At 43.2% G+C, this 18,740-nt stretch overlaps 1 protein-coding gene across 1 annotated transcript in view; it reads right to left on the bottom strand.

Moving 5' to 3' along the window:
- LOC116984420 (mucin-6-like) overlaps window positions 1–18,740 on the bottom strand; it is a 152,895-nt gene that overhangs the window by 44,385 nt on the left and 89,770 nt on the right. Inside the window, exons 19-23 of the mRNA XM_033038572.1 lie at window positions 16,565–16,750; window positions 11,948–12,187; window positions 10,735–10,891; window positions 6,201–6,341; window positions 5,805–5,867 (exon numbers count right to left, since the gene is read on the bottom strand). Coding sequence (XP_032894463.1) covers window positions 5,805–5,867; window positions 6,201–6,341; window positions 10,735–10,891; window positions 11,948–12,187; window positions 16,565–16,750 — 787 coding nt within the window. The remainder of the gene's footprint in view (window positions 1–5,804; window positions 5,868–6,200; window positions 6,342–10,734; window positions 10,892–11,947; window positions 12,188–16,564; window positions 16,751–18,740) is intronic.

Raw genomic sequence — 18,740 nt, 5'->3', positions numbered from 1 at the left:
GAGGTCCTTCTGCAGTTGTACAGAGCCCTAGCGAAACCACACCTGGAGTATTGTGTGCAGTTATGGTCCCCTAATTTGAGGAAGGACATTCTTGCTATTGAGGGAGTGCAGCGTAGGTTTACAAGGTTAATTCCCGGGATGGTGGGACTGTCATATGCTGAGAGAATGGAGCAGCTGCGCTTGTATACTCTGGAGTTTAGAAGGATGAGCGAGGATCTCATTGAAACATATAAGATTGTTAAGGGCTTGGACACACTAGAGGCAGGAAACATGTTCCCGATGTTGGGGGAGTCCAGAACCAGGGGCCACAGTTTAAGAATAACGAGTAAGCCATTTTGAACAGAGACGAGGAAACACTTTTACTCACAGAGAGGGGTGAGTCTGTGGAATTCTCTGCCTCAGAGGGCGGTGGAGGCAGGTTCTCTGGATGCTTTCACGAGAGAGCTAGATAGAGGCTCTTAAAAATAATGGAGTCAGGGGATATGGGGAGAAGGCAGGAACGTGGTACTGATTGGGGATGATCAGCCATGATCACATTGAATGGTGGTGCTGGCTCGAAGAGCCAAATGGCCTACTCCTGCACCTATTGTCATTCAATCATGGCTGATCAATCTCTCATTCCTAAATGGCCTGTCCCACAGCGGGGACCTAATCTGTGAGTTTAGAAGAGTTTGCGCTCGACTCAAACTCGCAGCATGGTCAACACGTGGTCCTACGAGGTCTATGTAACTCTCCTTCATGCTCGAGAGAAGTTCCCGCATACTCGCGGCCTCAGTTTGGTCAAGGAGTATTTTTTAAGATGCTGAAAAATTGTCCGCGAGGAAAATTTGGTCGGCATGGAAAAATTTATAATTTTTTACTCGTAGGTTTAGTCGAAGTAGGTCGTAATAGGTCGGCATGTTATTCGTAGGTAATTGAAGGTAGTCAAAGGTAGTCAAAGGTAGTCAAAGGTAGTCAAAGGTAGTCAAAGGTAGTCAAAGGTAGTCAAAGGTAGTCAAAGGTAGTCAAAGGTAGTCATAGATAGTCATAGATAGTCATAGATAGTCATAGATAGTCATAGATAGTCATAGATAGTCATAGATAGTCATAGATAGTGTTAGTACAGTCGAAGGTAGTTGAAGGTGGTCGTCTTCACTCTCCACTATTTGGGGTCCAATTTTCCAGTGAGCATCGGCGAGTAAATCGTAGATAGTCAAATCTAGTCTTCAACATAGGTGAAGGAGGTTGAAGGAGATCGAAGGACGTCTTCCACATGGTCGTAGGAGGTCTTCTACATATTCGTAGGAGGTTCTCTCTACATAGTCGAAGGAGGTCGTAGGAGGTGTTCTACTTTGGCGATACAACAAGACCATGACACTCTCCTGGACTCTTCTAAACTCGCAAATTAGGTCTCCGCAGTGGGACAGGCCAATAACCCCATTCTTCTGCCTTCTCCCCATAACCCCTGACACCCGTACTAATTAATATTATATCTAGCTCTGCCTTAAAAATATCAATTGATGGCCTCAACAGCCATTTGTAGCAAAGTTTTCCACAGATTCACCCACCCTCTGACTAAAGAAATTCCTCATCTCCTTCCGAAATAAACGTCCTTTAAATCTGAGACTATGACCTCTAGTCCTAGACTCTTCCACTAGTGGAAACATCCTCTCCACATCCACCCTATCCAAGCCTTTCACTTAGTCCCCTAGCCCCACTCCCCTGGCATTTCCTCATGGGGCTGTCCCACTGTACGAGCTAACTCAAGAGTTCTCCCGAGTTTCCCCCTATTCTAACTCGGAGAATTACGGTAATAGCCGCTCGTAGGTACTCGGGGCTCTCGTGGACATTTTTCAACATGTTGAAAAATCTTCACGAGTCTTCCCGAGCTTACCGCATTTCCCGAGTACCTGCCGTTAGCTTTACGAGCTGCTAAGAGACGTCCTGAGCTCCGACGTATCCGCTCCGTGCATTCTACGTGCTTCCACGAGTTCGATTTTTTTTTTAAACTCGGGAGAGCTCTTGAATTAGCTCGTACAGTGGGACAGCCCCTTTACATATTCTTACCATTCAGTTACTCATCCAGCTTCTTCTGAATGTTACACTCAAAACTTCCTCAACTGCACTCTTGGCTGTGCTTTACTGATCCCAACCTTTTGCTGCAAATAGAAGCTTTTCCTCATGTTATTTTTGGTCCTTTTGCAAACTGCTTTTAACCTATGTCGCCTTGACCTCTCTTCCTTTCACTATCCTTCGTCATTCTAAGTATTTCTCGGTTGTGCTGTGGGTTTGCATGTTCTGAGGAGGTCAGCTCTCTAAGGGCCTGTCCCACTTACGAGACTTTTCAGCAACTGTCTTCGACCTTCAAGCTCGAGGGCACTCGCCTGAAAAACCGCGAGCTGGATCGACCGTCAGCACACACACACACAAACACATCGCAAAAGCGGGGGCCAGGGAAAGCGGGGGAGCGCTGTCTGAAATTCACACCCGTGATGAACAGGAAGGTAAAAGCACAGTGCACTTTAAAAGAGTGTGGGGGGGGGGGGGGAAGAAGGGGGGAGAAGGGGGGAGCAGAGAAATAAGAAAGGGATGATCACTTTGTTGGCAGTGTACTGCAGGCCCCCAAATAGTCAATGGGAATTAGAAGAGCAAACGCCAGGAGATTGCAGGCAGCTGCAGGACTAAGAAAGTTGTCATAGGGAATTTTAACTTTCCCAATATTCACTGGGAAAGTCGTAGTGCAAGATGTTTAGATGGGGCAGAATTTGTCAAATGTGCTCAGGAAAGTTTCATCAGGCAATATATAAAGGGCCCTACGGGAGAGAGAGCAATGCTTGATCTCACATTAGGGAATTGGGAGGGGCATGTGATGAAGTGTTCACGGATTAGCCTGTTAGGACCAGTGACTACTGTTCAATTTGTTTTAAGATAGTTACGGATGGCCCACGAGTTAAAGTTCTAAATTGGGTCAAGGCCAACTTTAAGAGCATTAGGCTGGAAGTTGCTCAAGTTGATTGGAGTGGGTTGTTTGAAGAAAAGGGAATGTGTGGGAAGTGGGATATTTAAAAAAGTGTGCTAATAAGAGTCCAAGACATGCATGTTCCTGTTAGAGTGAAGCACAAGACAGGTGGACGGATAATGAGAGAAATTGAGGCTCTGTCAAGAGTGAGAAGGAGGCATGGGAGGTATAGGCAGCTGGGATCAAGTGTATTCCTGGTGGAGTTTTGGGAACTGAGGAGCAAGCTAAAAAGGTAAGTCAGGAGGACAAAACGGAGGCAGGAGACAGCTCCGGCAGGCAGTATTAAGGATAACCCCAAGAGATTTGATGTACATTAAGAGGGAAAGGGTAACCAGAAAGAGAATGGGGCCCCTCAGTAATCAAACCGGTCAATTCTGTGTTGAGCCACAGGAGATGGGCAAGGTTCTCAGTGAGCATTTTTCCTCTGTTGGGGCAGTCAATGGAAGTGTCTTGAGGACAGTCAGTGTTACAGTCGAGGGGATGCTGAAGGTCCAAAACCCGTAAGAAGGTAGACAAATCTGCAGGGCCTGATCAGAAATATCCGAGGACATTGTGGGAAGCTAGAGAGGAAATTGCAGGTGCCCAGGCTGAGATTTATGAGTCATCATTAAATATGGGTGAGGCGCTGGAAGACTGGATAGTGGCAAGTGTTGTGTCGCTATCTAAGAAGGGCTGCAGGGAAAAGCTTGGGACTATAGGCTAATAAGTCTAACATCTGTGATCGAAAAGTTATCAGAGAGCATTCTCAGGGATAAGATATATATGCATTTTGATGTTCAAGGGCTGATCAGGGATAGTCAGCAGGGTTTCGTATGTGGGAGGTCATGTCTCAGTTTTTTGATGATGTGACCAAATAGGTTGATGAGGGCAGAGCTGAAGATGTACATATGGATTTCAGCAACACATTTGACAAGGTTCCGCATGGTAGGCTGTCTGGAAAGTTAGATCGCTTGGGATCCCAGGAGAGATAGCTGAATGGATAGAAAAGTGACCATGGAAGAAAGCAGAGGGTAATGATGGAAGTTTGTTTTTTGGACTGGAGGCATGTGACTAGTGTTGTGCCTCGGGGTTTGGTGCTGGGCCTATTGCTGTTTGTCATCTGTATCAATGACTAGGATGAGAATATACATGGCATGATTAGCAAGTTTGCAGATGACACAAAAATAGGTGGTACTGTAGATAGTGAAGATGGTTGTCAAAAATTGCAGCAGGATCTTGATCGGCTGGGTAGGTGGACTGAGGAATTTATTACAGAGAAATGTGAGGTGTCGCATTTTGGATTACCATGGCCAGGACCTACACAGTGATTGGTAGGGCTCTAGGGAGTGTTGTAGGTATCTAGAGTGATCTAGTAGTGTAGGTACATATTTCTTTGAAAGTAGCATCACAGGTAGATAGGGTGGTCAAGAAGACTTTCTCCATATTGGCTGTCATAAGTCAGAGTATTGAGCATAGAAGTTGGGAGGTCATGTTACAGTTTTACAAGACATTGGTGAGGCCACATTTAGAGTATTGTGTTCAGTTTGGTCACCCTGTTAGATGAAAGATGTTGTTAAGCTGGAAATGGTACAGGAACATTTTAGGGTGATTTTCAATGACCCAAGGGCCTGAGCTATAGGGAGAGGTTGAGCAGGCTACGACTTCAGTCCCTAGAGTGCAGGAGGATGAGGGGTGATTCTTATGGAGGTGTATAAGACCATGAGAGGAATAGATAGGGTAAATGCACAAAGTCTTTTACCCAGAGTAGGGGAATCAAGAACCAGAGGACATCGTTTTAAGGTGAGAGGAAAAAGATTTAATAGGAACCTGACAGGTAGCTGTTTTATACAAAGGTTGTTAGGTATATGGAATGAGCTGCCAGAGGAGGTAGTTGTGCCAGGTACTATCACATTGTTTAAAAAAGTATTCAGACAGGTACATGGATAGGGTAGGTTTAGAGGGATATGGACCAAACTCGGGCTTGTAGCACTATGGTAGATGGGCATAATGGTCGGCGAGGGCTGTTTCTGTGCTGTATGACTTTATGACCCTATTCCTATGTCCTCTAATATTTAACATTTCCACCCTGGGAAAAGAACTCCGACCATCTAGCCTACATGTGCCTCTTGGAGGTTTATCAGGTCACCCCCCAGCCTCTGAAACTCCAGAAAACCCTATCCTTAGAGCTAATATTCTATAACCCAGGCAACATCCTTATGAATCTTTTCTTCCCCCTCTCCGAAGCTTCCACATCCTACCTGAAATGTGGTGACGAGAACTGCACATTATACTCCAAATGTGGCCTGATGCTTTATCAAGCTACTAACATGACTACCTAACTGTTATATTCAGCACCACAACCAATGAAGTCAATCAATGCCTATGCCTTTCAGAGTGCAATGGACTTGCACCCCAAGATTTCTCTGTACAGTAATTCTGTTATGGGTCTTGCCATTTACTGTATAATATCCTAGCTATTGAGCTATATGCCACTGTTTAAAAAGCCCAAGATGTTATAAGCTTTTACTGAAAATTTATTTTCTTTGTCTTTCAACTTTTAACAAACAAAGTACTCAAATCCCTCCCTCTGTTCATTTTAGGATGGTTTCAAGTGCTAGAGAGCTGAAGGATCAGGGTTAGGGAGATCGGTTTCTAAGGTACAGCGGGCAGAGAATGGAAAGGCAGGGTCATGGGGGAGAGAGATAAGCAAGCCCAGGGATCTCCAGGAGTCAAAGCATTTTGAGGATTTGATAAATAAAGGAAGCATAGGGGAGAAAATTGACAGTCACATTTTTAACCAAGAAAAATGAAAACACTCTTGACTTACCACATGATACACAACGTTTTAAGTCTTCATTAAAGTATTCATCTTTAGCACAAACATAGCAACCTGTAAAAAAACAAGGAAGTTCATAACTTCATGCAGATTGTTGATATGTTGAATCACCAGAAAACAATTTTACTCCTTAAGTAGAAATGTATGGATCTGTATCTGACTATACAGAAATATCACATTAGAGTTATATGCCAAACAATTTAATTTGTATGAAATCCTCCTATTGATTCACATAACAATGTTCAGTATTAATTGAAGGTTTCAATCCATGTTTCGATTCATTCTCAAAAATAATTTCCTTCATTAGGTCACACCTGCTTTTGTTTTAGGCCAACATTTGCGGTTCTCTAAATTTTCTTACAGTTAACACAAAATCAACGCTCTTACCCTCCATGTTGAACTTCCCGAAGATGTGAATGTTGGCGGGGCACAGGCATGGTTGGTAGTGCCACCTAGTTGAGCCAAACTGAGCAATTTCTCTCAAGGTGGAGTGCAGCTTCCGGGTGTTGTAGTAATCACAGTACACCGCTGAAATAAGTTAGGAAAGATTCAAATTGTATTTCAAAAACATCGTGATTCCCTGAAGCAAAACAGTGCAACATTTTGAGTTGAGTCTTTTCCAGAACTGATTAATTAAACGGTTTTAAACTTTTGCTTATTTAGTTTTCTTTTACTTTTTAATATTTACAATTCTCTGCCCCTCATAGACAGATATTCAGCATGTTCATGAAAAGGAATGGACTGCAGATGCTGGTTTAAACCGACGATAGACACAAAAAGCTGGAGTAACTCAGTAGGTCAGACAGCATTTCTGGAGAAAAGGAATAGGTGATGTTTCGGGTCGAGACCCTTTCTTCTGATTGAGAGTCGGAGTAAAGGGAAACGGGAGACATAGACGGTGATATAGCGAGATATAGAACAAATGAATGAAAGATATGCAAAAAATTAACCATGATAAAGGAAACAGGCCATTGTTAGCTGTGGGCTAGGTGAGAACGAGTTAGACAATGAAACTCACCAGGACAAAATTGAAACCAATATAATAACCAGGGTGGGGGAGGGACAGAGAGAGAAGGGATGCAAGGGTTTCTTGAAGCTAGAGATATCAATATTCATACCGCTAGGTTCCAGGCTCCCCAGCGAAATACAAGGTGCTGTTCCTCCAATTTGCATTTGGCCTCACTCTAACAATGGAGGAGGCCCAGGACCGAAAGGTCAGTGTGGGAATGGGAAGGGGAATTAAAGAGCTTGGCAACTGGGAGATCATTCTGTTCATAATGTGTTCTATTATTTCAAGTAAAAATGAAAGGACAGGAAAGCACAAAAAGGCATCGACAGGTATATGGTAGAGAGCATAGTGGTTGGTTGCATCACGGCCCGATTCAGCCACTTGAACAACCAGGAGCAAAAGAGATGACAGAGAGTGGTATATATTACTGGTACATCACATGTACTGACCTACCACCTTTGAATGGATCTACAGGAGGTACAGCCTCAAAAAGACAAGCAATATCATCAAAAATGAATTGATTTTTAAATATGGTAGAAGTGTTGGGGAAAAGGGGTGAGATTTAATAAGTTATTCTTCTTCTCACTCCTTTTCGAGCTTGTACAGACACAGAGTTGGACATTGGAACTTTGCTTTTGTTCTTCTCATTGCCTTGTAAATATTGATTGTAATGTCCAATTGTTTGATAATTTCGATTTTGTTAATATTAATGTCATTAATGTCTTTACTTGTTCGGAATAAATAAATAAATAAATAAATAAATAAATAAATAAAGACCCATACCACCCTGGCCATACTCTCATTTTCCTCCTACCATCAGAAGGAAGGTACAGGAGCCTGAAAACCATGACCATCAGGTTCAAGAATAGTTTCTTCCCAAAAACCATCATGCTCTTAAACACTGCACAACAATCATCTCAACAACTATGAACTTCAATGAATTGTCTTTGCTTGCAAACCTTGGTCTTTGGTTTCTTGCACTACTATTACGGATATTAGTTTATTGAATTAAAAAAAATATATATACATATATATATATATATATATATATACACACACACACATATACATACATATATATACACATATATATAAGAAATTCATTATTTTGTTGCCATTACAAATGACTCTGGTTTGATGTGGATGATAATGCAAATGTTTTTAAATCTTTGAAAACAAAACGATTATTAATTAAAACACAATCTGCTTTAATTAAAGTAGAGCATAACATATCCAGAGAGTGTTATGGATCCTAGGGATCTTGGTGTTCAAATCCATGGATCCATGTAGGTAGCCATGCAGGTAGGTATGGTGGTGAAGAAGGCATACACAATAACTGCCTTGATTAACTAGGGTACAGAATATGAGCAGGAATGTTATGGTGCAACTTCATCAAACATTGGTAATCTTGGATGATAGATTGGTTAAATATTTCTATAGTCAGAGGGTAATTAATCCGTGGAACTCATTGCCACAGAGAGCTGTGGAGGCCAAGTCAGTGGATATTTTTAAGGCAGAGATAGACAAATTCTTGATTAGAACGGGTGTCAAGGGTTATGGGGAGAAGGCAGGAAAATGGGATTAGGAGGCAGAGATCAGCCATGATTGAATGGTCGAGTAGACTCGATGGGCCGAATGGCCTAATTCTACTCCTATCAATTGTGAACTTGTGATAACCTCACAACTGGTGTACTGTGTACAGTTATGGTTACTGCACTGTGAGAGGATGTGATTACACTGCAGAGGAGATTCATCAGGACATCAAAAGCAAACTGCTTGAGGAACTCTGGGATGAGGCAGCATCTGTAGAGGGAAGGGAATGGTTGATGTTTTAGGTCGAAATCTTGCACCAGGACTGTCTTCTCTATGGTCTCTGGTCACTGAGGAAGTGGAAAGGAATCGGGATAGGAAGATGTGACTGGTGGTGAGATCACATTGAAGGTGGTGGAAATGTCAGTGGGCAGCTTTCTGCAGAAACCATGCTCTCCACAATGCTTTGGTTTGCACATCCTCTCCCATTCAACTTGCCGCCTCCTCCCCAGGCACTTCCCTCTGCAACCACAGGGTATGTCACACCTGTCCCTATACCTGCTCTCTCATTTCCGTCCAAGTATCCCAGTATCCCTTCCAGGCAAGACAGAGCTTCCCATGCACCGTTTCCAATCTGGTTTAATGCAGTTGGTGCTCCCAATGTACATCGGTGTGACGAAGAGTAGACTAACTGACTTGGAGTAGTTCAAGAGGCAAGTCTAGTCAAGGGTGTTTTATGTCATATGTTCCCAAACGGAACAATGACATTCTTACATGCAGCAGCGCAACACATATGTAAACAAAGTACTCTGTAAAACCTATAATAAACAACAAAAGAGTTCAGTAGGTAGATACAAAATGCTGGAGTAACTCAGAGGGTGAGGCAGCATCTCTGGAGAGAAGGAATGGGTGATGTTTCTGGTCGAGACCCTTCTTCAGACTGATGTCAGGGGAGGGGGTGGGACAAATATAGAATGTAGGCGGAGACAGTAAGACCAGTGGGAGAACTTGAAAGGGGGAGGGGATGGAGAGAGAAAGCAAGGGCTACCTGAAGTTCGAGAAGTCAATGTTCATACCGCCGGGGTGTAAATTACCCAAGCAAAATGTTTCGATTTTACCAGCATCTGCGGATCTTTCTTACACGAAAAGATTTCAGTATATATATATGACTTGACTTGCCTCTTGAATTATTCCATCTAGCCAATGCTTTGTAAATCTGTCCCATATCTTCACTGCTCTTTTATTCTATGCCTCCGTTAATGAAGATATTCACTCTCCTTGAATTTACAACATCTGGGACTTTTAGTTTCTGCTTACCATTGTTTTGCTTTAAATCAATAAACCAAATGTGTTGAAATCCTGACCCCAAGATATACCCACCACCCTCTTTGTGAAAACTTTGTCCCTCAGGTTCCTATTAAATCTTTCCCCTGTCACCTTAAACTTAAGACCTTGAGTTCTTGATTCCCCTATTCCGAGTAAAAGATTGTGTACATTCACCCTATCCATGCCCCTTATGATTTTACACAGCTCTGTAAGGTCACTCCTCCTTTTCCTATGGTCTAAGGAATAAAGTCCTAGTCTGTCCCTATAGCTCAGACACTCGAGTACTGGCAACATCCTCATAAATCTTCTCTGCAGTCTTTCCAGCTTAACGCATCTTTCTGTGGCAAAACTGAACAAAATACTCAAAGTGCTGCCTCACCAGTGGCATGTATAACTGTAATGTAACAACCCAACTTCTATACTGAATTCTAACCGATGAGGGCCAGCATGCCAGAAGCCTTCTTCATTACCTTATCTACCTGATGATAATATTTTTAGGGAAAAGGCAGAACAAAATACACATAACATTGCAAAGGATTAGAGAAATACGTGGGATTGTGTCATTCTGGCAACATCTGAAAAATACATCAGAAAAAATGGAAAGGTGGACAGATGTGGCTTAGATAAATAAATCTAATGTATAGTCAGATGGATAGCAATATATTGTGTAGGAAGGAACTGCAGATGCTGGTTTAAACCAAAGATAGATACAAAAAGCTGGAGTAACTCAGCGGGACAGGCAGCATCTCTGAAGATAAGGAATGGATGACGTTTGGGTTTGAGACCCTTTATCAGACAGACCGCAGTCTGAAGAAGGGTCTCGACCCGAAAAGTCACCCTTTCCCTCTCTCCAGAGGTGCTGCCTGTCCCGCTGAGTTACTCCAACTTTTTGTGTCTATCTTCAGATAGCAATATATTAACCTGTTCATTTAACTAATACCAGAAAAAGTCAATTAAAACCATTGGCAGTGCTAGCAAATAAATGATTTTGATCAGAAAATTTAATTTCTGTTTTTGGAACTTTGCCCGATTGTTTGTGCAATAAAATTGACGTACGGCAGAAGTCCGGAGTTCTCCAGTCGATGCAGACACCAGCATCAATGCAAGTTTTAGCGTAGACAGCAACAGCATCACAGAGACACTCGCAGTCCCCAACCAGCTCGCAACCACAAGCATCTCGAACGCAATTATCGTAATACGGCATTCGGTAAACCTAAACCATAAATTAATGTGCAAAAGTGTGCAAGTTAGGAATAAGTAAAAAGTATAGCTGGGCTTTGCTCTTTCTGAATGATTGTACACAAAAATGTTCAATTTATCAGTCAAAACTATTTATACCATATTTTAAAGTTGGATTATAAATTTGATGTTCATTATGAATTCCTGGCCAAACTATATTTTAAATTCTGTATCAGATCTCTATTCTGATTCAGCCTGACTGCTCCATTAAATAGCAGAACTACTTCATCCATTAAAACTCAGGGTGCGCATTTCTCACCGAATACCCAGGGAAATTGAGTGTAATAGTTGGCCATCATAGAGAGGAGCTTTGATCCAGGATAGATAGTTATTGGCCTTTCCCTTGACAGAGAAGTATTTCTCCAGAGGGCAGAGATTTAAGGCAGAGGCAGACCAATTGAAGACATTTGGAGAATTTCTACACTCACACAGTGGTTCAATTTTGGAATGCATTTGAATGGATGGTGTTGGCAGACGCCCTCACAATTACTAATAGGTACTTCCATGAACACTTGCAATGCCATGGCATAGAAGCCAATGGCTGGATGCTGGAAGATGGGGTTACAATAGGTCACTACACGATGATCAGCATAGGTTGTGTGACTCCTTGAATCTATAGGATCCTCACATACTTCCTAAACTGTTGGGACTGGAATTGAACACTAACTCTGGTGGAACCGCAACAACTCTTCTGTGAAATTTGAATGAATGAATGAATGAATACTTTATTGTCACATGTGAAGCCACAGTGAAATTCTTTGCTTGCACACCCAAGGTATGTAAAGAGTCACCACGTAAAGGGCATCGACAAAGTTACAATGCATCCCGCACCAGGTCCTCCTTTGTTCCCCCCCCCCCCCCCCCCCCTGTCACGGCAGTTCCTCCACGCCGGGTCCTCCTTAGTTCCCCATAAATGTCATCATAATATCCCTGCTTTTGTACTTTATTTTGTTCCTGCATTGCCTTTACCCGTAGTTAGTCTAGCACAGAAATACATTGCAATAATAACATAGACAATTAGCATACTTACCAATTTGTGACATGATTCAAACACTTTACTGTTAATTATAGCACACATCTTTTCAGCCCGGGCAAAACGATACGGATTTTTGTGACATGGAGTTGCAACTTCAGTTACATCTCTACACATGGGATCTTCCTTCCAAGAGTTTGCGAAGACCAGTAAATTGGACACTAAATATTTGTTCTGGGTTATGTATTCATCATCCACATTACCATTGTAATTACCACACAGTCCGCACACTGGAAACTAAGAGAAAGAATTTCACTTCATCAGATATTAATTTGCTGCTACAATTATTTACAATTTTAAATAGATAAACAAAAATGCGCTTGTGAAACTGGCTCAAAATTGCGTGCTATGAATTTGCATGCATATATTTAATGAATTTAAGATTTCAAAAAACACATTTAAACACAGACAAGGCTATGCTTTTTTGTGCTGTACATGACACTTATAACCAGTAGGGAAAGTTGAGTTTTGTTTCATCAATGTGAGCTGGATACAAATCAAAACATTTTGTTAGACACAAAATGCTGGAGTAACTCCGTGGGCTAGGCAGCATCTCTGGAGAGAAGGAATGCGTGACATTTCAGGTTGAGACCATTCTTCAGTCTGTGTCAGGGGAGGGGGGTCTAGAGATATGGATGGGTGAGACATGAAAACTACAGATCAAAGCAGATGGTGATAAGGAAATGTAGATTGGTTCATTGTTAGCTGAGGGGAAGGTGACAACGAGGGATACAACAGTGATATTCAATCAGGAGGACAGTTAATCTGGTCGCAGAACCAGGATGGGGAGGGACAGAGAGAGAGAGAGAGAGAGAGGGAAAGCAAGGGTTACTTGAAGTTAGAGAAATCACTAATCGTACGGCAGGATTGTAAGCTGCCCAAGCGAGATATGAGGTGCTGCTCTTCCAATTGGCGTTGGGCCTCGCTCTGACAATGGAGGAGGCCCAGGTTTTGAAAGGTCAGTAAGGGAATGAGTGGGGGAGTTCAAGTGTTTAGCAACCAGAGAATGAAGAGAGAAATAAGTTGTGCAAACTGTAAAGCCTGATGGTATTCACATTAAATTACACAAGCATCTGCCAGTTCACACGAGTTATCTGCAATTCTGAAACCCTATACCAGTGGTAAAACCAAGATAGGATTAGTTAAGGAAATGAGGACTGCTGAAGAAGAAAGTGCAAGATAACATATTATTGTCTGGATAATACAAGTTAACTCACACTTGCCTGAGTTAATTTGATCATCCAGACTTCATAAGTTAACTTCATAATGTTGTATCCAGTTGGTTAGTTCACTCTCCATCCCACATGATCTGACATTTTAGACTGACCTACCTTGCAGGACTTGTCAATCGGCCTGTCATAGGATAAAGACCAGCATCTACTTTAATTGAGGGAAACACCCAATGTGATCCAGTGCTGTAGAGCCCAAGGAATCCAACTCTGAATCACAGAATTGTCACAATGCAGGTGGAGGATATTTAGCTGAGGCATCCATTGCTTCTCTGCACAGAAATTTCAATACTCCCTTTCCTCACTTTTTTTTTCCCCAATTGCTTTGCAAATTAGTTTTGCTCAGACCAATTCTCCTGGAATGGCTGATTAATTTAGATTCCAACAATGTTGATGACACTGGACTCATGATCGGGGAATCTTTTACTTATCTATCAACTCTTTCCAATATTCTCTGCTCCATGGAGAAGAACACCAGCTTCTGACCTTGTAAATGTTGTCGATTTTCCCTGGACTGTCCTTAGGATCACTTCAGCACTCTCTCAAGGTTCCTAATATGTGGTGATCAGAATTTAACGCGCTATTCCAACTGTGGGATAATTAATGTTTAATGTAACCCTCCCTGTATTCTTACCATGTGCGCTTCTTTGAATGGGAACTCAGTTGCCACTTTGTGCTATCAACGACAATGAGTGGCCTCTCTTAATCCCTACATGTTTGAATGAATGAATGAATGAATGAATGGGTTTATTGGCCAAGTATTCACATACAAGGAATTTGCCTTGGTGCTCCGCCCGCAAGTGGCAACATGACATACGGTGACAGTTAAGAATGATACATAATACATTCAACATTAATAATAAAACATTTTTGATTAAGCATGTGAATTAAATGAACTACAAGAGCAAAAGGAGGTTACAGATTTTGGGTTATTGAGTAGAGCTACTATGCGTGGAAAAAAGCTGTTTTATGTCTGGCTGTGGCAGCTTTGACATTCCGGAGTCGCATTCCAGAGGGAAGTGATTCAAAGAGTTTGTGGCCAGGGTGAGAGGGGTCAGAGATGATCTTAGCCACTCGCTTCCTGGCCCTTGCAGTGTACAGTTCGTCAATGGAGGGAAGGTTGCAGCCAATAACCTTCTCAGCTGATCGAATGATTCACTGCAGCCTCCTGGTGTCATGATGGTGGCTGAGCCAAACCAGACCATGATGGAGAAGGTGAGAACAGACCTACGATGGCCGTATAAAATTGGACCATCATTGCCTGTGGCAGATTCGGCTTCCTCAACTGCCGTAGGAAGTACATCCTCTGTTGTGCCTTTTTGACTGTGGAGTCGATGGTAGCCCCCCAGTTAAGGTCCTTGGAGATGATGATTCCCAGGAACTTCAAAGACTCCACAGATGTGACTGTGGTGTCGTTGATGGTGAGTGGGGTGAGGGGAGGGGGAGCTCTCCTAAAGTCTACAATCAATTCCACTGTCTTAGGAGCATTGAGCTCCAGGTTGTTGCGATGGCACTAGGACGCTAGCTGTGACACTTCCTGTCTGTAGGCAGATTTCTCCCCATCCTGGATCAGTCCAATCAGGGTTGTGTCGTCCACAAACTTGAGAAGCTTGTCAGAGGAGTCAGTGGAGGTGCAGTCATTGGTGTGGCAAGAGTAGAGGAGAGGGGAGAGTACGCAGCCTTGCGGTGCCCCGATGCTGAGGGTTTGCAGGTCCAAGATGTGCTTTCCCAGCCTCACGTGCTGCTTTCTGTCTGTCAGGAAGCTGGTGATCCACCGACAGAGGGGTTCAGGCACAGTCAACTCAGAAAGTTTGTAGTGTAGTAGCTCTGGCACAATGGTGTTGAATGCAGAGCTAAAATCAACAAACAGGATCCTCGCATAGGTCCCCTGGCGGTCTAGGTGCTGGAGGATGAAATGCAGGCCCAGGTTGATTGCATCATCCACAGATCTATTGGTCCAATATGCAAACTGCATAGGGGTATTCGTGATATTTTTCAGCTTGGCCAGCACAAGCATTTCAAGGGTCTTCATGACTACAGAGGTCAGTGTGGCAGGCCTGTAGTCATTAAGACCAGTAATCCTTGTCTTTTTGGGTATAGGGACAATAGTGGAGACTTTGAAGCAGGCAGGGACAGTACAGGTTTGCAGGGACTCATTGAAAATTTCTGTGAAGACTGGTGCCAGTTGTTCGGCACAGAGCTTGAGAGTAAAGGGGGAAACATAGCCCGGTCCTGTAGATTTCCGGCTTTTCTGTCTTCTGAAAAGCCTCTCCACCTCCTCTATTTTTATTGTTGATGATGGAGAAGTGATGTAGTGCAACACGGAGGGTGTGAAGTGGTGATTGGAGAGGGGTGGATACCTAAAGGGCCTGTCCCACTTGGCCGTCATTTACGCAACAGGCCGACTGATGGGCGATGGTCGCGCGCGTCATCATGCGTCCGCACAGCCGTCTGGAGCGCGTGACGTCATTTGAAGATGGACACAAAATGCTGGAGTAACTCAGCGGGACCAGCAGCATCTCTGGAGAGAAGGAATAGATGATGTTTCAGGCCAAGACTCTTCTTCAGTCTGAAGAAGGGTCTGGACCCAAAACATCACTCATTGCCTCTCTCCAGTGATGCTGCCGGTCCCGCTGAGTTACTCCAGCATTTTGTGTCTATCTCCGATCGTCTTGGCACTGCTCTGGGAGTAGGAGTGGGGGGCGTATCCGGATCCGCAATGGCCGTGAGCCCCAGGCCGAGCAAGACGATCATTTGCCTGCTTCTGCTGCTGTTGGAGGTGAGACGTTGCGTCGCGCCAGGGTCTTGGGCCTGTCCCACTTTGCCCGTAAGTTATGCGACAGGCCGGCGGCACGCGAAGATTTCACACTCCTCCATGCTCCTGTCCCGCGCTACCCACGCACTACCCACACGTTACCCACACGCTAGCAAGTCGAGTAAATGGCTTCCAGGTGTGAATGCAAAAGCTGCACATGTCAAAGGCAGGGGATTTCCCACTTGGTCCAGAGAGCCACCCTTCACACCAGCAATGTAGCCATGAGCAATAATGATATTTCTCTATGGAGACTGTCTGCAAGGATTATGAGGGAAGCTTTCTGCGAGTGAAGGCCACCCTGACTAGAGTGCTTTTGTGATTTGCTACTTGAGGAATTTAATTACATGTCCTTCAATATTATTTTTTTTGTTTTCCAGCTAATCCTAGGTGTCATTCCACCCTGGCCAAATTGCCTCTCATTCCACAGAATTTACCTCTTGCCTCCTTTAAGAACCTGCCTCAGATCCTCCCTGAATGTCTGTTCATAATCTAATCTGAATGGTTACATCACCAATTTACACTGTACATCTATGTATGTAATAAATGTGACAATTGGTATATTTATCTTACCTTAGAGAGTCTGGTAATGGAAATGTGTGCGTTCATGTTCTTATTCCAGATGACTGTTAGTTCAAGCTTTGCCTTGATCACAAAATCAAATTTTAGATACAGTGGATTGCTGACCACTTTAAAATGTTTGGCAGCATTTGGAGGTATTAATGTATAGTGTCCATCTGCCAGTTTAATTAGGACCTCCTGAAAAAAAAGTACATAATACACATTGTTCACAAGGACACAAAAATATTTGTTCAGTAAAGCAAACTGCCACGGAGTAATCGACTTCTACCAATGTTAATTACTTCCTCGAAGCAATAGATTACAGCAATTGGCCTTGTTTTTACAGATGTAAGCATAATATTTCATATTTAAACAATTCATTATGCTCCACAGATAAAGCAGTGATTGCTGGAAATCCTCAGCAGACCAGGCAGCGTTTGCGGAGAAGGAAAGAACACTAAAGTTACAGGTAGGTGACCTTGCATCAGCTCTGACATAAACAAGAGAGGCTGGTTTTCTGAAATCGTTGAATTCACTGTCGATTCCTGAAGGCTGCCACATTCTCGGTTGGAAGATGAGACACTGCCCTTAAAGTTGGTGTTGGGTTTCATCTGAATATTTTAAGAGCCCGATGATTACAGGGCAAAGTATGAGTGAAGTGGAGAATTAAAGTGACAGGCAACTGAAGCTTAAGGTCACTCGTGTGGACTGAATGGAGTTCTGCAAAGCATCTGCAATTTGTATTTGGTCCCTCCAAAGTAAAGAATGGCATATTGTGAGCACTCTAGGGGGTTAGTGCTATAGGTCTAGGGGCTAGTGGAATCAAGAGATATGGGGAGAAGCCAGGCACGGGTTATTGATTGAGGACGATCAGCCATGATCACAATGAATGGCGGTGCTGGCTCGAAGGGCCGAATGGCCTCCTCTTGCACCTATTTTCTGTGTAATCTATGTAAACGCAATGCCTTAACCTGGGAAAGGTAGAAGTAAATTACTGTTTTACTTGGAAGGATGTTAGGATCACTAGGCGTTGGGTACAGACAAAATATAAAGGTGGGAATTGCATCTCCAAATGCTGCGGGAAAAGGCACTGTGAGATGAGAAGTGGGTTAATGGGGACGGGGAACAAAGTAACAGCCATAGAGCAAGCAGTCTCTTCAGAAAACTCAGAGAGGATGGGAGAGATGTGGAATCTTCTTGAAGGTGGAAGAAATCAGGTTATTGATCGTGGTGAACATCGACCATCAAAGTTGCACATGGAGCGCAGTGGGGAGAAAGGTGAAGTCAAGAGAAACCCTCTCCTTGCTCCAGCAGTAGCACGTGTGAAAGGGGCACAAAGCAGAAATGCAGGAAACAAAACGAGACTTTGGTGTTGGAGAAAGCACAAGAAGGCAGACATCTTGGAAGCACAAAAATGGAAAATGTCACTGTCAGAACAGATGTGACAAAGATGGAGAAATTGGGACAATGGAATGGACCTCATAGGAAGCAGGGAGGGTTAAAATTGTTGTGGGACTCCTTGTATATTCAATAAATAGTAATAGAAACATAGAAAATAGGTGCAGTAGTGGGCCATTTGGTCCTTCGAGCCTTTCAATATCATCATGGCTGATCATCCAAAATCAGTACCCCATTCCTGCTTTTTCCCCATATCGATTGATTCAGTTAGCCCAAAGAGTTAAATCAAACCCTCTCTTGAAAACATCCATTGAATTGGCCTCCACTGCCTTCTGTGGCAGAGAATTCCATAGATTCACAACTCTCTGGGTGTCAATGGCTAACCTTTTCCTGGAAGATTCATACGCAGTATGGAAACAGGCCCTTTGGTCTCCCCTGTCAATACTGGACCATCAAATTCCTCTCTATACTAATGCAATTTACCGTAACCTTCTCTACCTTGGCAATTCACATGCTCATCTTGATATTTCTTAAGTTGTGCGCATCTCTGCCCCCACCAGCTCCAGATAGTGAGTTCTCGGTTATAACCACTGCATCAAAGGAAATGAACCCAACCACCCATCTGCTATCTATACTATCGCAATGTTTAAGGAACATTTAGACAGGTACATGGATAGGATAAGTGTAGGAAATAGGCCAAATGTAGGCAAGTGAGATGATTGTAGATAGGTTTTGTTGGTTGGTGTGAGCATGTTGGGCCCGTTGCACGTTGTATGCCTCTATGACTCTA

This window comes from Amblyraja radiata, chromosome 20 (genome assembly GCF_010909765.2).
Source record: "Amblyraja radiata isolate CabotCenter1 chromosome 20, sAmbRad1.1.pri, whole genome shotgun sequence".
Taxonomy (NCBI): Eukaryota; Metazoa; Chordata; class Chondrichthyes; order Rajiformes; family Rajidae; genus Amblyraja; species Amblyraja radiata.
The sequence above is the reverse complement of the archived record's forward strand: the minus strand, read 5'-3'. Positions and strand labels throughout refer to the sequence as shown.